Here is a 23,626-nt window from a genome sequence, read left to right as displayed (position 1 = left end):
TTATGAAAATGTATGTGGAACTTGAACTGCATATCTTTTTTTCCCACTTGTGTAGTTGAAAATCTTCAAGATCAAGACTCTTTGTTTGTTCACCAAGAACTCTTGTTTACTATTGCAACACCTGTAATCTCCGTCTTGCAAAATCACACGACTCACACGAATCCAAGGCGCATTATAGTTCAACAACAGTGCGTCCAATTCAAGCATAATCAGCTTGGATTACATAGGCGCAGAGATAAATGTTTTGTTTCGATATAAACTTATAATATAACGGCTCGTAAACTTTTTCGACGGCGAACCCCCTCAAGTTTTGTGGCCGTATGCTCGAATACTCCAAAAATTTGAGAAGATTATGACTGTAAGGTCATCACATCAAGCTCAACTCTGCTCAGGCTATCTCATGCCTAGAATAAGGTAACTGGACGAGGCAGATCACGACATCATTTTTAAACGATACTGTTTTCGTAGCTTCATGATGACGGATTGAACTTTCACGAACCCCTCAAGAACTGCTCACAGACTCCAGTTTACTAACCCCAGATATAAGACGATACGCAATATCTCAAAAGATGACGCCTAACTAAAGCACCCCATCATACGCAACAATATCGAACATTTTTATTGTAATCGCAACAATAGCAATACGAACGCAAGGTAATAGTTTGACAAAACGTGATGTTTTGTGGTAAACGAAGTAAAACGATCAAGGCAGCACCAACAACTACCAAAACTGTCCAGTCGACTGTTTATTTTCTAGTGATATTGCATCAACAAATTCTCTGAACAATATTGCTCAAGTTTGTAACGCGACTTGCAATCTTGCGACCAGCTCAGGACCGATCACTTCGCAAGCTTGTGATATCAATGCCGGGTCCCGTTGCTGGGTGGATCGAAGTTCGTTCGTTACAGAAATTCGTATTTCTGAAAACAACGACATGTCATACACCAGTGTGACAAGGTAAAATTTTTACAAGCACAGTTAGATATATAATTTTCAGCTTTTCTAAATGAGACTAGAAGTAGAATGATAGCTACATGGCCTTCTCCATATTATATTAGAATTACCATATTGTAAAAAATGGAAATTTGAATCAATAGCTCATTACAAAGAAACACCATAAAAATCAAGAACATTCTCATAAGCACGAAAATCGCAAATGTTTGCAAGAAAAGCTTTTCTCACGATACGAGTAGTGCAAGTAGCCAAAATCTACTCTAGTATTCCAAAAAACTAAAATTTCTACTGAAGTAGCCTACAAGTAGAAGTAGTCATTTCCGAGCAAGAAGAAAAAGTAAGCATTTCTAGCAAACTATTGCGCGGATGTAAAAGTCACTCGATTCGGAGCTGAACAATTGAAATTTTCTGCCTTTCCAAATTAGATTAAAAGTTCTAGCTTTCCAAACTAGAATCAAATTAAATTCTAAGTAAGAAATGCAACAAAAATCAAGTTTCTTTGACGGACCAATTTGTTCACACATGCATACACGATACCAAGCTTGGCTTATTTCTCACCATAGAGTTCTTCAGTAGTATTTCAGGAAAAGCAGAAATTAAATAGAATTATAATGAGAGTATAGAAACATTTCACAAATTAGATAAGACTACCAGCATTTCAAACTAATTGCGCAACTAGAATTATCTAGTAGCCGAAATCTGACTACAAGTCCGGTTACCTTGATCCACTTTCTCGTCCTCCATTACTCTCAGAAAAAGAGATATGATTTGTATCTTGACGACCGCTTCGAGATCATCATGTAAGAAACAAGACAGACAGGAGTACACGGTCGCGTCCTCGTCGTGGTCCTCTTGAATGGGTAGGTGAGACAAGAGCACAGGAACAACCTAATTCCAGACGTGTTCAGTAATGAACATACGCTCGAAGTTGAACAGAAATTTATGTCTCTAATAGGACAGGGCCAAATCGAGTATTGGACTTCCGGGTACAGTATTCAAGTATCACTTATTATCACGCCGGTACGATTGATGTGGAAAGTTCAAATACGTACGTTTTATGGGATCACAAAGCAGGATTGTAATGACTCGAGTCACGATTTTCTGATGACTCGACTTGACTCGAGTCATTTTCTCAAAATACCGAAATGACTGGACTCGAACCAAGTCATATGACTCGAGATTCAGACGGCCAAGTCCGACATTTCATTGTAATTTCGAAGAATAGTAAAGTAACCACACTATTGGGATTTCGTTTATTGGTACTGGTACTTGAAACTTCGACCAGAAAGTGCTAAAAGTGAGGAAAATTAGTGTATTATAAATGCAATCCGATATCACCAAACAGAGCTATAAAAAGTGGGTTTAACAAAAATTCAACTGGAAACTGAGCAGTCAACACAATGACTTGGACTCGAGTCATGGACTTGACCCTCTGCTCGCTGACTTGGACTTGACTCGGTGGTGAATTGAAAATGACTCGGCTCGACTCGAGTCAAAACTATAAAAGTGAGATTGACTTGTGACTCGGAGCCATGTGATTTGGTTACAACCTTGCCACAACGTATAGAATGCAAGTTCTACATCACATTAAAGATTGTCTTGTATTTCTATGACCAAACCTACTTCATTGCACTTCGTGACAATGCTGCGAGTTGATCACAACTTCACAGACATGTCCTTTCCAGTAACATGCATAGTAGGATTATGACTTGAAAAAAAAAATTTGCCTGTAGCAGGATTCAATGAAGATTTTGGTATAAATTAAGAACATTATAATTATTTTGTTCAAATCGTAAAAATGTCTTGCACAAACTGACTTCAATATTCGACATTTGTCTAAATGTAAAAAAAATATACAATCCGAAAGTTATTCTTTGCTACAAATTTAATCTTCAAATATTTGTCCTTTTGCACTTCTGGTTAAGTTCTTCCATCAATTTGACTTCCCTTTCTGCAATTATGTTAGTGCCAGGGCCATCTACAACGGACTTCTCCAAATGCCAATGAGTTTCAAGGCACTTTGTCACTGTACGACATTCGAGCTAAAAGATAGCATCAAATAATCTTTGGTATAATCTATCTTTAGACCTCTGGTTAGAAAACCAGACTTCCTGGCGCGCATACAATTTTCTTGAAAGAGCGGCATGCTCTGCACAGCACAAAAAGGAACATAAAATCATCCCTCCATCCTGAGTTTTATATTATCGAGACTTTAATTTTTACTGATAAATTAAATTTTAGTGGCAAGGAACGTATAATTTCAGTACTCGAAAAAATCATCTCTCCCTACTCTTAGAATTAATACTCAGATCATTGTAACCTGTCTCTAGTCTAGAATCACTCAGCTCACTTGTGACATGGGAACGTTAGCTTTGTTCGTCATAATCATCCTGGCGACGGCACCTAAAATATTGTCCACAACACCGCGATTTTGCTCCGACAGCAAAGTCTAGAAATCAAAAGGTAACTTTTCCAACCCAATCACCAATTCAATTAAAAATGAAACCTGAGAGAGACGATCCAACACGGTGGGGTAAAACTTGGCCCCTACCTCCCCAGCTTGTTGTAAAACGATGCCAAGTCCAAATATGGAGTTGTTGCGAACTTCATCCGCCGAGTCTCTGAATGAAATCAAAATGAGACATCCTACAGTAAGAGTATGTGAGAGAAATTACTGGCGTGCTAATAAGAGAACTATGAATATGTGGTAACGTCATTTGCTGTTGTACAATACGTTCAATCTGAAATCGTCACCAACGCTCTCCATAGATGTCCATTGGCATACAATGACGAGTTTTCTACACAATCAATCATAAACAGAATTTTTGCCAGCTAGACTTATTGTACACACATTTATAAACGACTTTAAAAGGTGTGTGATGAATTTTAGGAATCAAAACGATATACAATAACATTGGACGGGAAATTGGTAAAGTCGCCATTTCGGACTTCAAGAGCCATAGAGTAGACGTTACAGCTCAATAAACTTTGTACAGCCTTTGTGACGTGACTGTTATGTATTTGATTGCCGTTCAGTTTTGTACTCCTTGCCTGCTTTGTATCAGTTGCTAATATTTGGAATATCAATCATATTTAATTGTATTCACATGGCAATTTTTACAGATCATAAGATTGTTATTATGAATATTCTGGTTCAAAATTTGTAACCGTCCGCAAGGAAACACCGTCAAAAAAACTTTTTCGTCTGTATAAAATAAAAACCAACGAAGCAGGCAGAAACGCGTCATCTTGGGGTGATGGCTCGAGTCATAACAACCCTGCCTCTGCCGTACCGTGTCAATTCAAGAAATCGTGGCACAATATGTCCGACAACTTCCCGCGAAGAACCAGGTCCCAGCCTCTGGAAAGTCTCCGCGATAGTGCCGGCCGAAAAGGAACGTTCTGTCTTGGTACAAGTCGACTTCTAGATATGAGAAGAAAATAAAGCACCAATTTTTTCCGCATCTCCAAATTGCTGCGTGATACGATAAATACCGTTTTCGCGAGCAGGCCCGGCAAGAAAGCGATGAAGTATGGCAGAAAAGTGGTACCGATACTTTTCGCGAGGGCCGGGAGTACTTCACCGCAGTATTCGATCAACATTTCATCGTACTCGGCCTGAAAGATGAAAACGTTGGAACCAGAGTTGAAACACCAAAATATATTCAGCTTGCAATATTCGCAGACTTGAAAATTTACTTAAATTCCAAATTATGAAGAAATACAGCAAAAAGCATATCAAATCAGAGTCCATGTCCATAAGCACGAGAATGTTAGTGGACAGATGCTGAGCTGGGCTCGTTTGAACCATACATTTCGAATGTGGCATTTTCAACCAAACCAGAAATTTGATTAAATGAAATTTAAATGAACGTTTCACAAATAAGATTTTGCTCTGACTAGTCCAAGTAGAATTATCTAGTTATATAGATGCCTGCCTGACAAAAGTCGACGTCCTAGAATGACTTATCACTGCCAGTACAAATCTCATCCTGAATGTCGCTAAAAACAAATCAAACTCAGCTTTTCTTACCTGCAGCCATTCCTGAAACAGAACAAAACAATCTCTCACGCTGTTTCCTCGCATAGCCTAGCTTGACATGTTACGAAAACATACATTGTCACAATCTTCGTACCTGCTGACTGCTTATGTATCACCTTTTCATCTCAATGCTAGTTAAGAACAATTTTCAAAATCACATACTACAATCTCAGTGGTTCTAAACCCTTGCTAACTTGGCGCACCCTTGCGCAAACCCTGCAAGCCTTCGACAAACCACAAATTTTCGCGTAATGACGCGTCTAATACATTACCGGTACTTGAAGAGCTTCTTGAATAACTTTCATACACAATTGAACGGTACATTGATATTAAAATGAACCCGAATATTTTCGGCTGACGCTCGTCAGGGGTGATCGTCAGCAACTAGTAGAGAATTGGAAAGCACATTGCATATCAACAATCGTACCACAAAATATACTGTCACCGGCGTGGAATTTCGAATAATCGGGATGAAGAGATGGTTAAGCTTTACGATACTTCATTATTACATCACTATAGAATACTTGTGCACACAATTAGTAGGGCTGGGCACAACGGTTCGAGTAGTGACAGATGATTTTTTCCAGTACTGAAATTATACCGTCGTTCCCGCGAGCAGTTAATCTATCAACGAATTTTATAGTTTGAATTGTCATTATAAATGATACTCGAATACTCGATTAAGAATCGAACCCCTCAGGTACTCTAATTTGCCAAGCCCTATCAGTTAGTCGCTGACCTCCTGAGCTTCGTCGACATCGTCCTCGGAATCTTGGCACGCCGACTTGCCATTCATGACCAACAACAGAGACTCCATGAGTTCCTGGTAAAATGAGGTATTCCGAAAGGCTCTGTCAGGTGTTGAAATCGGACTCGGACAACAAGAAAATTATCAGTTTTCTCAATTAGATTAGACAGGAATGGCAAAAACTACGGATTTGAATTAGATTCCTAAATAGAAAGAAACACAACAAAAATCAAGTTTGGTTCGGTTCAGTTCAAATCAGAGTTTACTCTAATAAGTAGGGCAATTTTTTTTTGACATGTCAAAAAAAGTCAAAATTAGGTCAAAATTGTAGCGTTAGGTCAAAATTTGTCAAAATTGTTTACAAAGTCAAACATTTTTTGACCTCTGCATTTCGTTTGTATCGTAGATTTTGCGCTGTCGGTGAACTTATCATTTGATATTTTACAGCTTGTAGCCTACTTTATAGGCCTACCGTTGTAAACGGACCATCGTCTGCTCATTGTGAATCATAAATGGTCAAATGAAACAAATAGTGACATGGTTTTATGGTCAACGTACCGCAATATCATAGCTGAAGCAAGACTGCTTGGACATTGCATGGTTCTTATATCAAGAAGTGCAAGCTGAAAAATTGTGATATAGACAACATTGTCAGAATAAAGCAACAGCACGGTTTGTCACCAGCAGTGTGCACACAACTTGAGTGTTGTCAGCCAACAAATGCTGCTGTTGAACGTTCTTTCTCCGTTCTTGGCAAGCTACGTAGTAAGGACAGACACTTTCTACCCGAGAATGTAGGGAAGGATCTTTCGTTGTACTACAACAAATTTTAATTATTTCCACCAGAATACGTAATGTAACTACTGGAATTCTTCATAGGGCCAGATTTCGTTAAAATACTAGTTTTTCATGTAAAAATCTGTCAGTTTTTGAGCCAAAAACGTTTTTTCAGGCAAATCTACTTTGTAAGGTCAGACAGTTCCAACCAGAAATGAAGATAAGTAGTACAATTTTAACATTATATGCGAAAACACCTAATTTGCATACGTGAGGTCAAAATTTGGTCAGTAGGGTTGTTAAAAAAAAACTTTTTTTTCCAAATCTCGGATTATCCTTGATCCGGGGATTATCAACGAAAAACTCAAATAGTTCCGCTTCTACTGGTCGGAAGTGACTCAAATTTGATTTGCATCGTCTTTGAAGACAGCTCAACAATTTCATGGGGTTGACAGAAAAATTTGAGAATTTCTTTTTTTAATTTTTAATAATAAATTAAAAATTTCAATTCAAGATTGCACGGCCTTTACTGGTTGGAATTGAGTCAAATTTGGTGTGCATCGTTTTCTTGGACAACCTGACGATTTAGTCACTAGGCGAGTGAGATTTGGAAAAAAAAATTTTTTTTGAACAACCCTAGCGTACAGTTTCAGTTTCAGAAAAACCAGGAATTAGATTGGAATGAAAGCGAGACAATAAAAACATTAGAACATTACATTAGACTAGAATTAGAAAATTTAATGAGTAGTGAATTCTAAAGAATCACAACAAAAATCAACAAATTATATTAGCTAACCATTTTTTTGCAAATTGGATCAGAATTAGAATCATTGGATTCGAAAAAACTTCATAATTAAATTAAATTCCAGATCAACAAGAAATACAACAAAAATCGAGAAATTAGATTAGAATTAGTACGAGAGCACAGAAGCATTGAAAAAATTAGATTAGAATGATAGACGTTGGCGGATGTGCGCTGTACAGCAAGCATGGATCGATTTGCGCTATACAGTTCTCCCGCGGAGTTTTCAAGAATACCAGAACTAAAAGGATTGAATTAGTGCAAAAAGCCATTACACGAATCAGATTAGAATTACGTTACCGGCATTTCACTAGAATGATAGAACTGGAATTATCTAGTCGCCTGTTTGAAATCGGGCAGCACCTTGAGAGATTCTTCGCCTTTCGCGAAACATTCCATTCCGCAACACTCGGCCATCTGATTGACCGTCGCGATCGCCCCCAACACCACCATACGCTCGCTTTCCTTTGCGATAGTTTTACAGATCACGGGAAGCAGCTGACTCAAAAATTCTCCGACTAGAAATGCAAATTTCGCATCACATATTAGCGTCCCGGCATAGTTGCGACCAGAGGTGGTCACAGGGGATGTGTTATAGGCAGGGTTGCAATGACTCGAGACTCTGACGGCCAAGACAGGCAAGCTACCACGCTATTCGTATTTCACCCATCAGTACTGGTGTTTATAAAATAGGGCCAGAAACTGTGTAAAGTGAGGAAAATTAGTATATTATGAGTGAGAAGCATTAAATAATAAACAGGATTAAACTCAAAAATGCACAGTGAACATAATGACTTGAACTCGGACTCGAGTCACAACACTGTGACTCGTACTTGAACCCTGACTTGACTCGTTGGCGAATTGAAAATGACTCGACTTGACTCGAGTCAAAACTATAAAAGAAGATACGTCTTGCGACTCAGGACCATGTGACTTGGTTCCAACCCTGGTTATAGGCCTAGATTAACTGAAAAACTGTATACCGTGAAGTAGAAGGTACAATTTCAAAGTAAGTAAAACTTGAGTAATTAAGGATTCGTTTTCCCTAAAAAATAAAACTGTGAAGTAAAGATGTGGAAGTTTTTGGAGTCAATTTCTACTCAGGTAGAAGCAATGATTTCCAAGTAACTAAAAAGCAGGTATTCTAGGCCTAGTTTGCCACAAAATTGAAAAACTGAAGCAGAAATTGCAATTTCCGAGCGAATAAAAAATCGAGCATCCTGGGCTTAGTTTTGCTCGAAAATGCATAGAACTGTGAAGTAGGGGTGAAAGTCATGTCGTAAATTTACGCTAAAGTGCAAGTAGAAGTAGTGATTGCCAGAAAAGCAAGTATTCTAGGCCTAAATAAATGAAGAATTTCAAGTAGAATTAGTGTAAAAGTCTGCCTAAAATTACTGAAAACTGTGAAGTAGAAGCAGAAATAAAAGTAAATTTATACCAAGTACAAGCAGCGATTTCCAAGCACAAATTCCGGAAAAACCGAAAACTGTTAAGCTGCAGCAAAGGTAGAAGTAAATCTCTACTGAAGGTCTAGTTTTGGCTAAAAAGTTATGTAGCAGTGTAAAAAGTCTGGAAAAAGCACCAACTGCGCCATCTCTGCGACTCACATGACTCGTGCTTCGACTTGTAAGCGCACATGGTCAGCTCCCCGCTGGACGCGATCGCGGACTTCCGGACATCAGGGTGCGGGAAATCAACCATGCTGAAAACCTATCATAACGAGACCATTTAAAACGAGCCATAAATGGAGCTGGGCCTCATTAGGCTTCGAGTCGAGTGTCAATCATTGTTACATCGCAACAGTATAGATGACGTGAACGCGATCAAAAACAATTTCACGACAGCAGGGTTGTGATGACTCGACTCGAGTCACGATTTCTGATGACTCGAGTCATTTTCTCAAATTACGGGAATGACTCGACTCGAGTCAATCTTTGTGTTGACTCGACTTGTACTCGAGTCATTGCGCATGACTCGAACCACGTCAGACGACCAAGACCGATATTTCATTGTAATTTCGAACAACAGTAAAGTAACGACACTATTGCGATTTCGTCTATTGGTACTGGTACTTGAAAATGTGACCAAAAACTGCTAAAGGTGAGAAAAATTAGTAGCCTATATTACAAATGCGAACCATTCAATATCACCAAAACAGAGTAATAAAAAGTGGATTTAACAGACTTCAACTGGAAACTGATCAGTCAATATAATGACTTGGACTCGGACTCGAGTCATAATACCATGACTCGGACTCGATATTCTGCTCGCTGACTCGGACTTGACTTGGTGGTGAATTGAAAATAACTCGACTTGACTCGAGTCAACACTATAAAAGAGAGATTGACTCGTGACTCGGAGCCTTGTGACTCGGTTACTCGATCACAGTAACAATAATTTGGTATTTATTCTATTTATATACCTATTTCATTGCACTTTGTGACAATGCCGTTGGGGTTGATCACGACTTCACAGAAATGATATTTCCAGTAAAATGAGTACTCAAATGATTGTGCCAGCCCAAGAAATAAGCAAAAAACATCAATTTCCAAACCTCTTCGAAGGCCAGCGCCAGGAAAGGTGAAAATCCCTGCTTGGTGTGTTTCGCGATTTCCCCGATGGCTTCGCAAGAGTCTGCTTTTTCCGCCATGTACGAATTGCCGACCGAGAAGCCTTCGATATCGTCGTCGTCGTCCTGCGGAGTAAAACGCATCTCAGAACAGACTTTGACAACTAGATAATTCTAGTTATCTAATCAGACTAATTACAGAGAGATGCCGGTAACCTAATTCTAATCAAATTTTTGAAATCTCCATGCTGTCATTTAAATTCTAATTTCCGGTTTTCCTAAAAGTGCTACAATAGAACAATATCGTGCAAAACGAGCCAAACTCGGCGTACAGACATTTGCCATTCTCGCTATCATCAGAATAAACTTTGGTTTGATATGAACTTGATTTTTGTTGGATTTCTCTGTGATTCGGAAGTCAACCCAACTATCGAGTTTGCACGAATATGATCATTCTGATTCTAATCAAATTTGGAAAAACGTAAAACAAACTTGAAAAACTTAACTCTGGTTCAGACACCTTCAACACCCAGATCCGTTGATAAATTAACTCTTAGCAAGCAAGAAGCATTTAATTTCAGTACTCGACTTAAATCATTGTGCCCAACCCCTATCTACATCCGAGTAAATTGACCGCTACCTCTGTCGATAAATCTCTCTCAATTCCGTCGTCCAGAAACGAGAAATCTTTCGACATTGTCTCCCCGTTTGTCTCCTCCGTGAAATGAGGCTAAAAAACGAAGAAAAAAATGCTGTCGAGACGCTCAGTTCTAACAGAGAACGAGAGCCTTACCACGACACCCTCCGTCGATCGAATGGAGTCAAGCATATGCTTCACGATCACGTTCAAGAACGGAGCCATCTTGTCCTCGACAATCGTGGAGAGCGCAGAAAAAAGTCCGTACCTTGGCATGAGATAGTTTACATTTTACAAAACACAATTGCAGATGAGCAATGTTCTTTCCAATTCACTACTAGTTGCTCACTATTACCCCTGACGAGTGTCAGACAATACTATTCCAGCATATTTCAATATCAATATAGTAATCAATTGTATATTGAAGCTCTGCACGTCCAAGAGTTTCTCGAGTGCCAGGTGTTAGGAGATAATAGCTGCAACAATCACGTAATGACCTTTTTTGCAGTCGTAAGCAAAATCATGTCAGTTACACGTCATGCAGAATAACCAAACAAGTGGAGGCAAAGTTATTGGAACAGAAAATTTTGGTTTTGAAAAGATTACATATACGGTGGGTAATTCTAAAATTATGACAAAATTTTCCACCGTAAATACTACTTTTTTTTATTATTGTAAGCTTTTTTTTACTTCCATTCCATAAGGCTGTAATTTAGCCAAACCTAACAATTTTATGTAGCAGCCATAAAAATTTGAAAAAATATGTTCTCTTGTAGCTACAGAATAACTAATCAAAATAGAGAAAATGCATCTGTACTCACGCGGATCTCCTCATGTCCGGGTCGTTAGCTTCGTTTTCCATCAAATTCATGCCGAGTTTGAGACAGTCGTCGGCCAGGGGCAGGAAGTTTGCTTTGCCCACGTTTCTCGCCAGGACTCCAAGCGTATCTTAAAGAAAGGTGTGTATTAGGGTTGTTCAACAATATCTTTTGATTTCCATATTCAGGGGATTCACTGATTACATTGTTAAGGTTGCCTAAAAAAACGTTACACACCCAATTCCGCTGCTTCCAAGTGGTAGATGTGAACGCAGAGGAGTTGGAAAACATTGAATTTTATTTAAAAAATGAATTTCTTTCAAATTTTACCGTCAGCTCCACAAAATCGTTGAGTTTTGTCTAAAAAAAACGATGCTTACCAGTTTTCGGTCACTTCCAATCTGTAGAAGCGAAGTTTTTGCAGTTGAAAATTTCGGGTGTGGAGTGCGTCCACACTCCACATCTATCGATTACAGACTTGGACAACTAGATAATTCTAGTTGTCTAATTACACTAAATTAGAGCGAAATGCCAGTAATCTAATTCTAATCTAATTTGGAAAAGCTGAAAATTTTCTAGTTGTCCAAGTCTGCTATCGAAATCGAGACAAATTTGGTGTGCACCGTTTTTTAGGCAACCTAACAATCCAATCGGTGAATCCCAGAATCCGGGAAAAAATGATGTCTTTGAACAATTCTATCGCGCATGACTCGAGAGATTTCAAATGACCTATTCGAGTCTCGTATATCAGAACAGATAACGCTCAGAAAGCGTCTTTTATCTGTTTGAATAAACAAATTAGTTTAAAAAATTGATATATTTTGAATCTGAGACAGAGTTGTAACCAAGTCAGAAGGCTCCAGGTCACGAGTCAATCTCACTTTTATAGTTTTGACTCGAATCAAGTCGAGTCATTTGCAATTCACCACCGAGTCAAGTCCGAGTCAAAGTCAGCGAGTTGCGAGTCAAGTCCAAGTCATGGTATTATGACTCGAGTCCGAGTCCAAGTCATTGGGACGACTGCTCAGTTTCCAGTTAAAGTCTTGTCTAATCCATCTTTTAAAACTCCATTTGGTGATATCGAAAAGGTTCGCATTTATAATATACTAATTTTCCTCACTTTTAGCAGTTTCTGGTCACATTTTCAAGTACCATTGCCAACAGACGAAATCCCAATAGTGTTGTTACTTCACTATTCTTCGAAATATCGGTCTTGATCGTCCGAGTCTCGAGTCAAATGACTTGGTTCGAGTCGTGCGCAATGACTCTAGTCCAAGTCGAGTCAATGACCCGCAACGATACCTGCTTTGACCATGTCTGATTGGCATATCACCCACTCACCTAGAGTCTGCATGTGTAGCAGACCAAAGTCTTCCGTCTCATCGGCTCCTGGTTGGACGCCGTTTGTTGTACCGGACGGCAGACAGACCGTCAGTTTCGATAGAATATCTCCCAAGTACGGCAGTAATTCCTCCTTGGCCGCATTGGCTGAAATGGGTTCGGGATTCGCGTAAATTCAAGGTCAAAACCCGGGTCAAGTGGAAAATTATACAAATTGAAAATTTTCAGTTTTTCCAAATTACATTAGAATCGGAATGATAGCTACAAATTTTTTTCAAATTAGACTAGAAATAGAATTATAGCTACAAAGTGTTAATGACAAATGTCTGTACATCATGCTTAGTTCGTTTCAGGAAAGCCAGAAATTACATTAGAATTAAAATGAAAGCATAGAAACATTCACAAATTAGGATAGAATTAGATTACCACTACTTCGGTCTAATTAATGAAATTATAGAACTAGGATCATCTAGTAGTAAGACAACGTACCGACAGCTCCAATCGTACTGACAGCGAGCTCCTTTGTGTGGATTTTCTCGCAGTTGCTCAAAGTCTGGAGCAAATGGGAGACGAGTTGCTCCAAGTACGGCAGAATTTTACCCTCTGACAAAAAACGCAAACCGTTTACGAAATGTACTCTTTTCGGTACGATTCTCGAATTCCTCACCCAAATTTTCGGCAAAGTTTTCTAGCGCGTAGTAAGCTCGCGTTATTCCTTTGCTGGATTCGGAAGTCTTCTGGAGGATTTGGAAAAGCAGAGGCATCACTTCCGCCGCGTACTCGCTGACGTTTGGCTGGAATGTAAATTCAGAGTTGGTGATGATCAGTAGACCATAATTCGCAAGCCAAGCTGCACGCCAAGTTTGACAAGAAACTTTCCACATTAGATTAGAATTAGAACAATAGCTTATCCAGACAGATTTTCCCAAATTAGATTAGAAATAGAATGACTGAATTTGTAAAAACTTGCGTGTGACCATGTGACACTGGAGCATATGGCTAATGTTACGGTTAAGTTGGGGTTAGGGTTAGTTACAGGCTAAGGAGGTCAAGTAATCACCATTGGTACTCAGGTACAGGGAGTTTTCTCCTTAGTTTTGCCGAAATAGCTAAAACTGTTAAAATAAACAACAGAAGTAGTGTCGTCGTTTGGTGTGAATCGTGATACCCATGTTCTGTTGTGTGATGTTCTTGCATTCATTACTAGCTCAGAGTCATCACTACTCACAGTAGCGTAACCAGGAGGTGGGGTTCTGGGGCTGAAACCCCCGACTCTATCTCTAATATGTCCAAGATCAGTGTTATTAGCAGGGTTTTAATGACTCGAGTCACGAATTTCTGACGACTCGAGTCATTTTCTTAAAATACAGAAATGACTCGACTCGAGTCAACCTGTGTAATGACTCGACTTGGACTCGAGCTATTACTCATGACTCGGACCAAGGCATATGACTCGAGACTCAGGCGGCCAAGTCCAACATTTCATTGTAATGTCGAAGAATAGTAAAGTAACCACACTATTGGCGTTTCGTCTATTGGTAGCGGTACTTGAAAATGCGACCAGAAACTGTTAAAAATGAGAAAATGAGTATATTATATATGCAAACAGTGCGATGTCCCCGAACAGATCTATAAAAAGTGGGTTGAACTAGAATTTAACTGGGAACTGAGCAGTCAACGCAATGACTTGGACTCAAGTCATATGACTGTGACTCGGGGGTGAATTGAAAATGACCTGAATCGAGTCAAAACTATAAAAGTTTGACTTATGACTCGGAGCCCTGTGACTTGGTTACAACCCTGATTATTTGATCCATATAATCATGCGATGAATGTGTTTTAGTATCTAGTTGTGGATTATTAAAGTTTGTTAGTTCCGAGTATTGAAAAGTGGGTAGTTCTAGTTCTAGTTGTGCATTTTGAAAATCCAGTAGCTTGTTGTTGATGTTGTATGTTTGTCTGTCGAGCAACTCACCTGTAGATGTTCCGAGAATTGTCCGATAGCAAACAGAGAAGCGTTTCGTACCGACGGATTATCGTCCAATGCCGCGCGACACACGATTTCAAGAAAAGACTTCATATAGCTGCAAAGCAAAGTTTTCTAGCCACAAGATTTTCGGAGTCTTAGATTGCCGGCTACTTATTCTTTATATATTCTGAAGTTCCTTCAGCCAGGCACGCAAGAATCAGCACAAGACCTCGTCTGTGTGACGCCTCTTCGCTTTGCACTAATGCTTCTATTTTCGGCATCTGAATCATCGGAAAATGAAAATTGATGTCATATTTAGTAATACGATTGCTGATATACAATGTTATGTCCAATTCGCTACTGACAATTACCCCTGACAAGTGAAGGACGAAAATATGCGGGATTGCGGGCGCATTTCAATATCAATATACTATTCAAAAATTGAATACTCCGTCAATATTGATATTGAAATGAACGAGAACATAGGCACGAACAGTACATTGTGGTACAATGATGATTCGAATTTCATGTCGTTGACATCATATTTGATGATATGATAGTTGATTTACAATGTTCTTTTCAATTCTCAACAATTGCTGACGATTACTAGGGTAATAGAGTAGAATAGAGTAATAATTGTAATGATTTGAGTTGAATATTGACTGATGATTTTTTCGAGCACTGAAATTATATACACTTATTGCTACTAAGACTTGAAATTTATCAATGAGAATTATAGTTTCGATACTATTTTCTACTGTCTGAGCCTGAAAACTTCGATTGGTCATACCGCGGCACACGAAACATGTGGTAAAAAGCTACAAACGTTAGTGGAAATGACATATCTGTGCAGTCGTGATTAGCCGACGGCATTGTCACAAAGAGCAATGCAATTGTTGTGATCGAAAAAGTACCAAAATCATATTTTCCGTTATGCGAAACTAACATTACATTCTTTTTAGTCGCATAAAAGGTACATATTCGAACTTTCCACAACATTATCCGCATCGTAATGGGTCATGCTTGATTCGGAATGGAATCACTCGGGGACTCGATTTTCCCAGTACTATGAAACACGCATGAAATTTCAATATGATGCTCACCAAAACTTTATAGAGTCGTTCTGGAGAAAGATGAAGCGCCAATTCATCGATAATCTAAAGAAAATAGTTCAATTCTTCTCTTGTCGATTATTATTACAAATTAAAATGTTACATAAGTCGCCGAAGACACTGGAAGTTCCGACTCGACTTCGTCGGAAGCAAACGAAATTTCGTCTTCATCGCACGGCGACGTCACAATCGGAATCACACTGTCTAGAATTGGTTCCACGAGTCCCAATTTGATGATCGACTGTCAAAATATTTTGTAAGCTGATAATTTCTGCAGTTTCAATGCACGAAACCAGACTTGGAAAGCCAGATGATTCTAGGTACGTAATTAGACTAATTTTGCGAATTTAGTAATTCTAATTCAAATCAAATTTGGAAAAATACTATAGCTATCATTCTAACTAAAAATTGGAAAAGCCAAAAATGTTCTAGTTGCCAAAAAAGCAAGAAGTTGGCACCTTTTTCTTCAATTTTATAATCCACCTCAAAGTCGTCAAAGCCCGGACTCTTGTCGCATCTTCAAAGTCAGATTTTGAAGCAATCTAAAAAGAGGATTGTGTCAGAACAGGCTGTGGCCCGACGGTTGGGCGAAATTATACGAGAACTCCAAGCTGAATCGGGTAATAATTCTAATGATTCCATTCGAGGGGTGAGGCACGATTTTTCGAGCACTGAAATCACACGTTCCTTGCCCATAATGCAATTTACCAACAAGAATTATAGGTTTGATACACTTTTCCTCTGTGGACGGATGTAAACCTCGAATGGTGGTATCGCAGCCTACGAAACGCGTAGTAAAAAGGTACTGATAACATATCTGTGAAGATGTGATCATTGTCAAATAATGCAATGAAATAGGTGTTGTCAAAAAAATACCCTATTATATATGATGCAGTGTGAAACTGGCGTTACTTTCTTTGCGGTCGCATAGAAGGTAGCCTACATATTTGAACGTCATAATGAGTGATACTCGAATACTAGACTTGATGCCTATTACTCGATTTAGAATGAAATCACTCAGAAATTCGATTACCGTAATTTTCCATGTATAATCCACAAAATTTTCCTGATTTTTTGCCCTAAAATCGGGGTGTGCGTATTATACATGGGAACACCACGCTTGAAAAAAATCTCCCTCGATAAAAAATTTGAAATCACACCTTTCTTCATGTTTGTTTCCAATCGCGCATCACTTTCAGCCATCGTGCCCAGTAATTCGTATTACCATTGTAGCACGCTACCAATGCGCTACCAATTATCAAAAAGCGTGTTGCCAATTAACAGCACGCAATCTCGCGCGCGCGGCGATCCTCGCTAATTCATCGACAGGCCATGAGCGCAAAATATAATCGCTTGCGTAATCAGTCGCACCTCCAACAGGCGTGGTGTGCACGAAATAACCGTTGGCCTGAGCAATCGCATCTGACCTCGTGCGCAAGATGTCGCTTTGCCGGCCTCGCAGGCTTTGGCTGCTATCTACTATCGTTTAGACACAATGCCGTTAATTGCATAATGATTAGCGATGGTTACGTCATGATTGTTCGACAGCGACATCGCAAAACAGAACACCATCGTGCACTAAAACGCAGCTATTCATGTACCGCGAATGCAGGGTGCGTACTATACATGGGTAAAGGCTTTTTCCCAGAATTTGCATGCCATTTTAAGGGTGCGTATTATACATGGGGCCGTACTGTACTTGGAAAATTACGGTATGCTATGCCTTATTTGGCACTCAGCACTTTGTCAGGAAACAAACCTGCAGCGAGAAAACCACGAGGTCTTTCACGTACGGTGAGATGAACGTGACCTCCGTCTCAATCAGAGTTTCAAAGATCTCCATCAATTCTGCTGCTCGGTCCTGGGAAGACGTACTGGCTGAATCTCAAAGTGCGTAAGAAAATTTGAGTATCTATTATGTCAATGACTGCAATGTCGTCAATTATTATAGTTATTGTTAAATTGTAGCATCATCAATATCAGCAACCATCTCAACAGTACCAGGAGATATATTACTACCCTACTTCAGCAGCACTAATGCCTGCAACTATTTTGAATCTACAAGGAAATACTTCATTAACCCAAGCCAACTTGTAAAAAGTGGGTTGAAATAACTTGAACTCAAAACTAAACAGTGAATACAATGACTTGGACTCGAGTCTTAACACTACGACTCGAACCCCACCCTCCGTGCCCCAACTTGACTCGATTCTGTGATAGTCAGTGGCGCTACAGGGGCCATAAGCAAAATCTCACGAGACATATACAACAGATTCCGGGAAAATAACACTTTTACGCGTAAATCACAGCATAATATATAACCATTTCTGTAATTACGATTCTTCATTTTCAAGCATCTCTACCAGGGTTATATTGACTCGAGTCACGATTTTCTGATGATTCGATTGAATCGAGTCATTTTCTCAAAATAAGGAAATGACTCAACTCGAGTCAATCTGTGAATTGACTCGACTAGGACTCGAGTCATTGCGCACGACTCGAACCAAGTCATATGACTCGAGACTCCGGCGGCAAAGGCCGATATTTCATTGTAATTTCGAAGAATAGTAAAGTAACCGCACTATTGGGATTTTGTCTATTGGTACTGGTTCTTGAAAATGCGACCAGAAACTGCTAAAAGTGACAAAAATTAGTATATTATAAAATCGAACCATTCGATATCACCAAACAGAGTTATAAAAAGTGGGTTTAACAAGACTTTAACTGGATACTGAGCAGTCCAAAGCATGACTTGGACTCGGACTCGACTCAGTGGTGAATTGAAAATGACTCGACTTGACTCAAGTCAAAACTAGAAGAGTGAGATTGACTTGTGACTCATAGCCTTGTGACTTGGTTGCAACCCTGATCTCTACCCCCGCAACCCTGGCCAATTCTTCATCTACCGAAATTCTGTAATTTGACCTCTTTATGTATAGCATAGGAATCACAATTTGACTGTATTACTGAAATTTTGAAAATTTACTTCAATCCCACCATTTTCCTTTGGGGGCAGGTTGTTCCCCGGATTATGCGTGTATTTACCAGTTTTCCTGTGAATAAAGAATATAATAACAAGACTGACTTGCGACTCGGAGACTTGGTTACAACCTTGACAGAGATAGTAGCCGACATTATTGATGCTACTCCATAGCTAAATAGTTGGCAACATTGACAAAATAAAGAAACCCGAAATCCCGGAACCTTACCTCGTCAGACTGTAAAAGAGTCTTAATAACGTTCACGCACTTCAGAACCAACGGACGTACCAAATTCTACAAAACAAGATCATCAAATAACGTCTTTCATTTACATTACATTCCCAACCCCGTATTTCCACTCACCACATACTCGTCTCCCAAGTAAGGAACTAAAGCGTCGAATGCCTTAACGGCATACACATCGCTCTCACCTCCGCTGCCCAGAACACCGTGCAGTAATTTCAAGATGTTGATGAAATGCGGCTGCAGTTTCTCGTTCGCTTGATCGCAAACTACGCTCAGCAGATACACTCCAGTCTGGAAATAGATCCAATGCGGTGTATATTTCATGGTACCGTAACTTGGGCTGGGTGAAATCAAGTGTTAATTCTAATGATTTGAGTACTTTAAACTGAATCGAGTATCAATTCTAATGATTAGAGTACTCGAAATCTGACTCAGGTATTAATTCTAATGATAAGAATACTCAAATCTGACTCGGGTATTAATTCTAATGATTAGAGTATCCAAAACTGAATCAAGTATTCATTTTAATGATTAGAGTACCGAAAATTAATACTCAACTCGTATTTGAGTACTCGAATCATTGTACCCAGACCTACTTGTATTTCAATTTTGATTCGGAATTTAATTTAATTCAATTCCCAAGGTTTTGCGAATTCAGTGATCCTAAATCTAATCTAATTTGGAGATGCTGAACGGTTTCTAGTGATCCAAGTGTGGTCTACGTACCTGTCTGCTTTCGGCCTGATCAATTCCATGCTGTATGATATCAAACAGGTCTCCCCACGAACCATCCACTTGAGAGAGTTCGTGTTTAGCGATTGAGGCAGCGACCTGGCAGAGCGACTGTGACACTTTGTTGTTCGACTCGATCAGAATTCTCTCCAATATGGCTCGTCGCACGCCCAAACACACTTCACGGTTGAGAGATTTCCACTGTTTGGAAACTTTTCTAGAAAACGTATCAAAGCAGCTTCTTGAAGATTGCTTACATCACAGCATCCATCACAATAGTGCATATATTAGAACTCCAAGACTCTTCGGGTGCCTCTTTTCAAACGATATCAGCACGCCCCATGGACGGTGATGTCATATTCTGTGATACGATTTTTTATATAAAATGTTATTTTCAATTATCTAGTACCCCTGACCAGAATCAACCGAAAATATTTGGGTTCATTTCAATGTCAGTATATTATTCAATTGTATATATAATTCCATTGTATATAGAAGTTCTGTACCCCCAAGAAAACCTTCAAATAACCAATACAGGAAAGCAAAACAATCAAAATTACAATTCATGAAACTTGCATTGCAATAATGGCAACGACTAACTTCGTAGCAATGCAAAAAGTTTGAAAAAACGGTGACTTACACATAAAACAAAGCAAACTATTGGAAGATTTGTTTACATAAAATTGGCTTGGTCAACTGAATAATTGTGGATTACAAGTCTTTCATATGAAACGTAGATCTACCTTGCGCAATAACCGTAAACATTATGGTTTCGCACACATCAGACAGAACAGATACTTTGATAAAGAATAGTCAAAGAATGTCGAGAACGAACCTTCGGAAAATAATTGAAGCTAGTTTTCGAATCTCGGCATCGTCAGACTGGCACAGCACGGAGAACAACGAAGGCACAAAAGACGGACTTTTGTTCAGCTCTCTCAGTTCCGCGGTTGCCTGAAATTGTCAAGACATGCAAGAGACAACTCAAATGGACAATGACATTATTGTAGACCATATGTCCTCTTTTACACGAGGATTTGTCCTCTTTTTTTCAAGAGAACCGAAATGTCCCCTGAGGACACCCAAATATCTACTTTTAGCAATTCATTTATTATGTTGATTGTTCAGAGAATACGTGGAGACAACATAAAAAGGTCATATCGTGAAATATGGGTTCTAACATATCTTATGCGAATAATAATTATCAAAAAAAGTTTGTCGAAACCCAACCTAAATAGAGGTGGAAACCGGCTTTTAGGCGCCAGCTCAGAAAAATTACCTTTTTCTTCAGTCAATTTATGTGGGATCAACAATTTTCTTAGAGATAACCCGTTATAATATCTGTTGTCTTCTTTCCCGGATCTCAGAATATAGTAGCCCTATATTATTGTTCACAAGCAGTCAAGCAGTGAAACCATTTTAATCTGTTACCCGGAATTCAGTTCACTAACCACAATCGTGAGATCAATTAATCCATGCCTATTTCACATGAAGAAACTTATACGGTTGCCGGTGAACTCAGACCTCGGTGAACCCAGCCTTACAAACTCGGCCCTCGGTGAACTCGGCTCTCGGGAAATTTTGTATTCACGGATATTGTATTCACGCTCTACTTGTTTGTTTTGAGATATTCATGGTGTTTCTCGAATACTATGGACCTCGGTGAATTCCGCTACCGAACAATTTTGAATTAAAGCTGGGAGCTGGGATATTAGGGTTGGCGGAGGTGAGATATTAGGGTTGCCGGGGGTGGGATATTAGGGTTGCCGGGGGTGGGATATTAGGGTTGCCGGGGGTGGGATATTAGGGTTGGGGAGGTGGGATATTAGGGTTGCCGGAGGTGGGATATTAGGGTTGCCAGAGGTGGGATATTAGGGTTGCCGGAGGTGGGATATTAGGGTTGCCGGGGGTGGGATATTAGGGTTGGCGGGGGTGGGATTTTAGGGTTGCCGGAGGTGGGATATGGGTTGGCGTGGGATGGATATCAGAGTTGCCGGAGGTGGGATATTAGGGTTGGGATATCAGGGTTGCCGGAGGTGGGATATTAGGGTTGGGGGAGGGGGGATATTAGGGTTGCCGGGGGTGGGATATTAGGGTTGCCGGGGGTGGGATATTAGGGTTGGGGAGGTGGGATATTAGGGTTGCCGGAGGTGGGATATTAGGGTTGCCGGAGGTGCGATATTAGGGTTGCCGGGGGTGGGATATTAGGGTTGGCGGGGGTGGGATTTTAGGGTTGCCGGGCCCGGAGGTGGGATATTAGGGTTGGCGGGGGTTGGATATCAGAGTTGCCGGAGGTGGGATATTAGGGTTGGCGGGGGTGGGATATCAGGGTTGCCGGAGGTGGGATATTAGGGTTGCCGCCCTTGCCGGTGAATACAAAATTTCCCGAGGGCGGAATTCCCCGTGGGCCGAGTTTGTAAGGCTGAGTTCACCGAGGTCTGAGTTCACTGGTAATCTGCTATACAAGTAGGCTACAATCCCAGTTCATGAAATCATGCATGGATAATTTGGAGATCATCAACAATTCAACAGACACAATGGGAATGAGACCCTTTCACTACGCTTTGCACACAACATATTCTTTCAAGTTGCACATACCATGACCACCAACTAGGAATATACAGTGACAAGGACTAGTTTATGAGATTTGGAAATCGTTCAACAAGTAGACAGTAAGACAGTGATCGTATCTCGTATCGTATGAATATCACAATAATTCCAAGGCCGAGAAAAGCTCACTTTCTCAATTATATCCGTATCTGGTAGCAACAACTTCGACAAAACTGCGTTCAGAGTGGTCGACAACGTTCCGTCCGCGGAAGAGAGTAGTTGCTCCATTGAAACGCTACTATATAAGACTCAGCATTCACAGCAATAACAATAACAGCTGAAGTCCAAACAAAAATACACATTACACATGTGTAGCAGAAGAGACAGTGTAAAATCCAAACCCCGGACCTGACGATGAGTTATGCGAAGTCAATATTAGATTTGATTAATCGCAAATCCCGTGGTGTAAATGTAAGTTAGTATATATTCAGTACAATCTGCTTGTTTTTCTCGTGCAAATTGTACATCCTGGACAACTCTCCCATCGCACACGCGAGGTCCTCACTGCTCAGTGCGCAACCACAACCATTGATCTCCATGACACATGGCATAGTAGCATGAGAAGTGGGGACACATAAGCATGTCCCTTTATCATCATCATTGGTTTATAACCCTACTCTCGTGACTATAGGGGGTATATCTTCTGCGATGCTAAATTTGTCAATTTGTATTTTGTACTTTGTATTCTCTGTTCAGATTGAAGCATCATAGTTCTAGCCAATGGTTCATAACAGGGGTTTAAATTAACCCCATCGGTTTGCTGAGTCAGTCTGAGGGGCTCGGCGTAGATAAGCTGCAGATAAACACCACACATACACACAACTCGTATCATGTGTGACAAAGAGTCCGTGCGATAAGTAGTCGAATCGTGACTGTTGTGCTGCTATATCGCGTGCGCGGTCGGGATTCAAAATCGAAACACCAATTATATCTGCAATATTTCTCATCTCATTTGCAATTCGTATCACGCTGTTGGCACATTCCGTCTCGCCGTCACTGTTGAACTTTATCGACGCCGTCAAAGCAGAAATGATATGCTAATATTTGCAGACGTGATCAAAGCAGTCACCGTCGGTACTCAAGTAGAAGTAGTCTAAAATCCTAACTACTTCAGGAATCTACTTGAAGTACTTCGAGAAGCAGGAGTACTTCGTTACTGACGATCTATTTAGGCTATATTTTCCTGTGTGTTACGATCTATTTGTTACTATCGATCTATCTGCAGCTGTGCTTTGCCCTGTGTGCATAGCCTACGTTTATATATAAATGTATATGTCAGTCATTCGG

At 39.9% G+C, this 23,626-nt stretch overlaps 1 protein-coding gene across 2 annotated transcripts; it reads right to left on the bottom strand.

The window, feature by feature from the left end:
• Positions 1-596: 596 nt before the first annotated feature.
• Positions 597-22,657, bottom strand: LOC145443053 (importin-4-like). 2 transcript variants are annotated; one of them, XM_080321039.1, is made up of 28 exons: positions 22,469-22,657; positions 20,565-20,683; positions 19,724-19,946; positions 19,115-19,288; positions 18,980-19,045; positions 17,530-17,631; positions 16,229-16,312; positions 15,874-16,011; positions 15,762-15,815; positions 14,830-14,939; positions 14,665-14,773; positions 13,357-13,483; positions 13,179-13,292; positions 12,690-12,836; positions 11,352-11,478; positions 10,687-10,798; positions 10,534-10,623; positions 9,879-10,019; positions 8,932-9,034; positions 7,688-7,842; positions 5,737-5,820; positions 4,989-5,000; positions 4,451-4,573; positions 4,249-4,379; positions 3,462-3,576; positions 3,306-3,404; positions 1,675-1,843; positions 597-921 (listed from the first exon to the last, which is right to left on the bottom strand). In XM_080321039.1, exons 1-28 carry the CDS (start codon positions 22,565-22,567, stop codon positions 794-796), a joined length of 3,255 nt encoding a protein of 1,084 aa, XP_080177165.1. In that variant the 5' UTR covers positions 22,568-22,657; the 3' UTR covers positions 597-793. The 2 variants fall into 2 exon arrangements, with proteins under 2 accessions (XP_080177165.1, XP_080177166.1); XM_080321040.1 differs by lacking the exon at positions 4,989-5,000 and having other exon boundaries at positions 22,469-22,656.
• Positions 22,658-23,626: the final 969 nt, after the last annotated feature.

This window comes from Botryllus schlosseri, chromosome 7, assembly GCF_051294905.1.
Source record: "Botryllus schlosseri isolate E-star chromosome 7, Bs_hap1, whole genome shotgun sequence".
Taxonomy (NCBI): domain Eukaryota; kingdom Metazoa; phylum Chordata; class Ascidiacea; order Stolidobranchia; family Styelidae; genus Botryllus; species Botryllus schlosseri.
This window is presented reverse-complemented; position numbering and strand designations above follow the sequence as displayed.

What these genes read in the sequence shown, in the direction of transcription:
- LOC145443053 (XM_080321039.1), bottom strand. Translation starts at nt 22,567, where the DNA reads ATGGAGCAACTACTCTCTTCCGCGGACGGAACGTTGTCGACCACTCTG. An exon ending in AAACTTTGCCGAAAATTTGG is followed by an intron (nt 13,293 to 13,356) that starts GTGAGGAATTCG and finishes GTTTTTTGTCAG; the next exon opens with AGGGTAAAATTCTGCCGTAC. An exon ending in AGAGAGATTTATCGACAGAG is followed by an intron (nt 10,020 to 10,533) that starts GTAGCGGTCAAT and finishes TTTACTCCGCAG; the next exon opens with GACGACGACGACGATATCGA.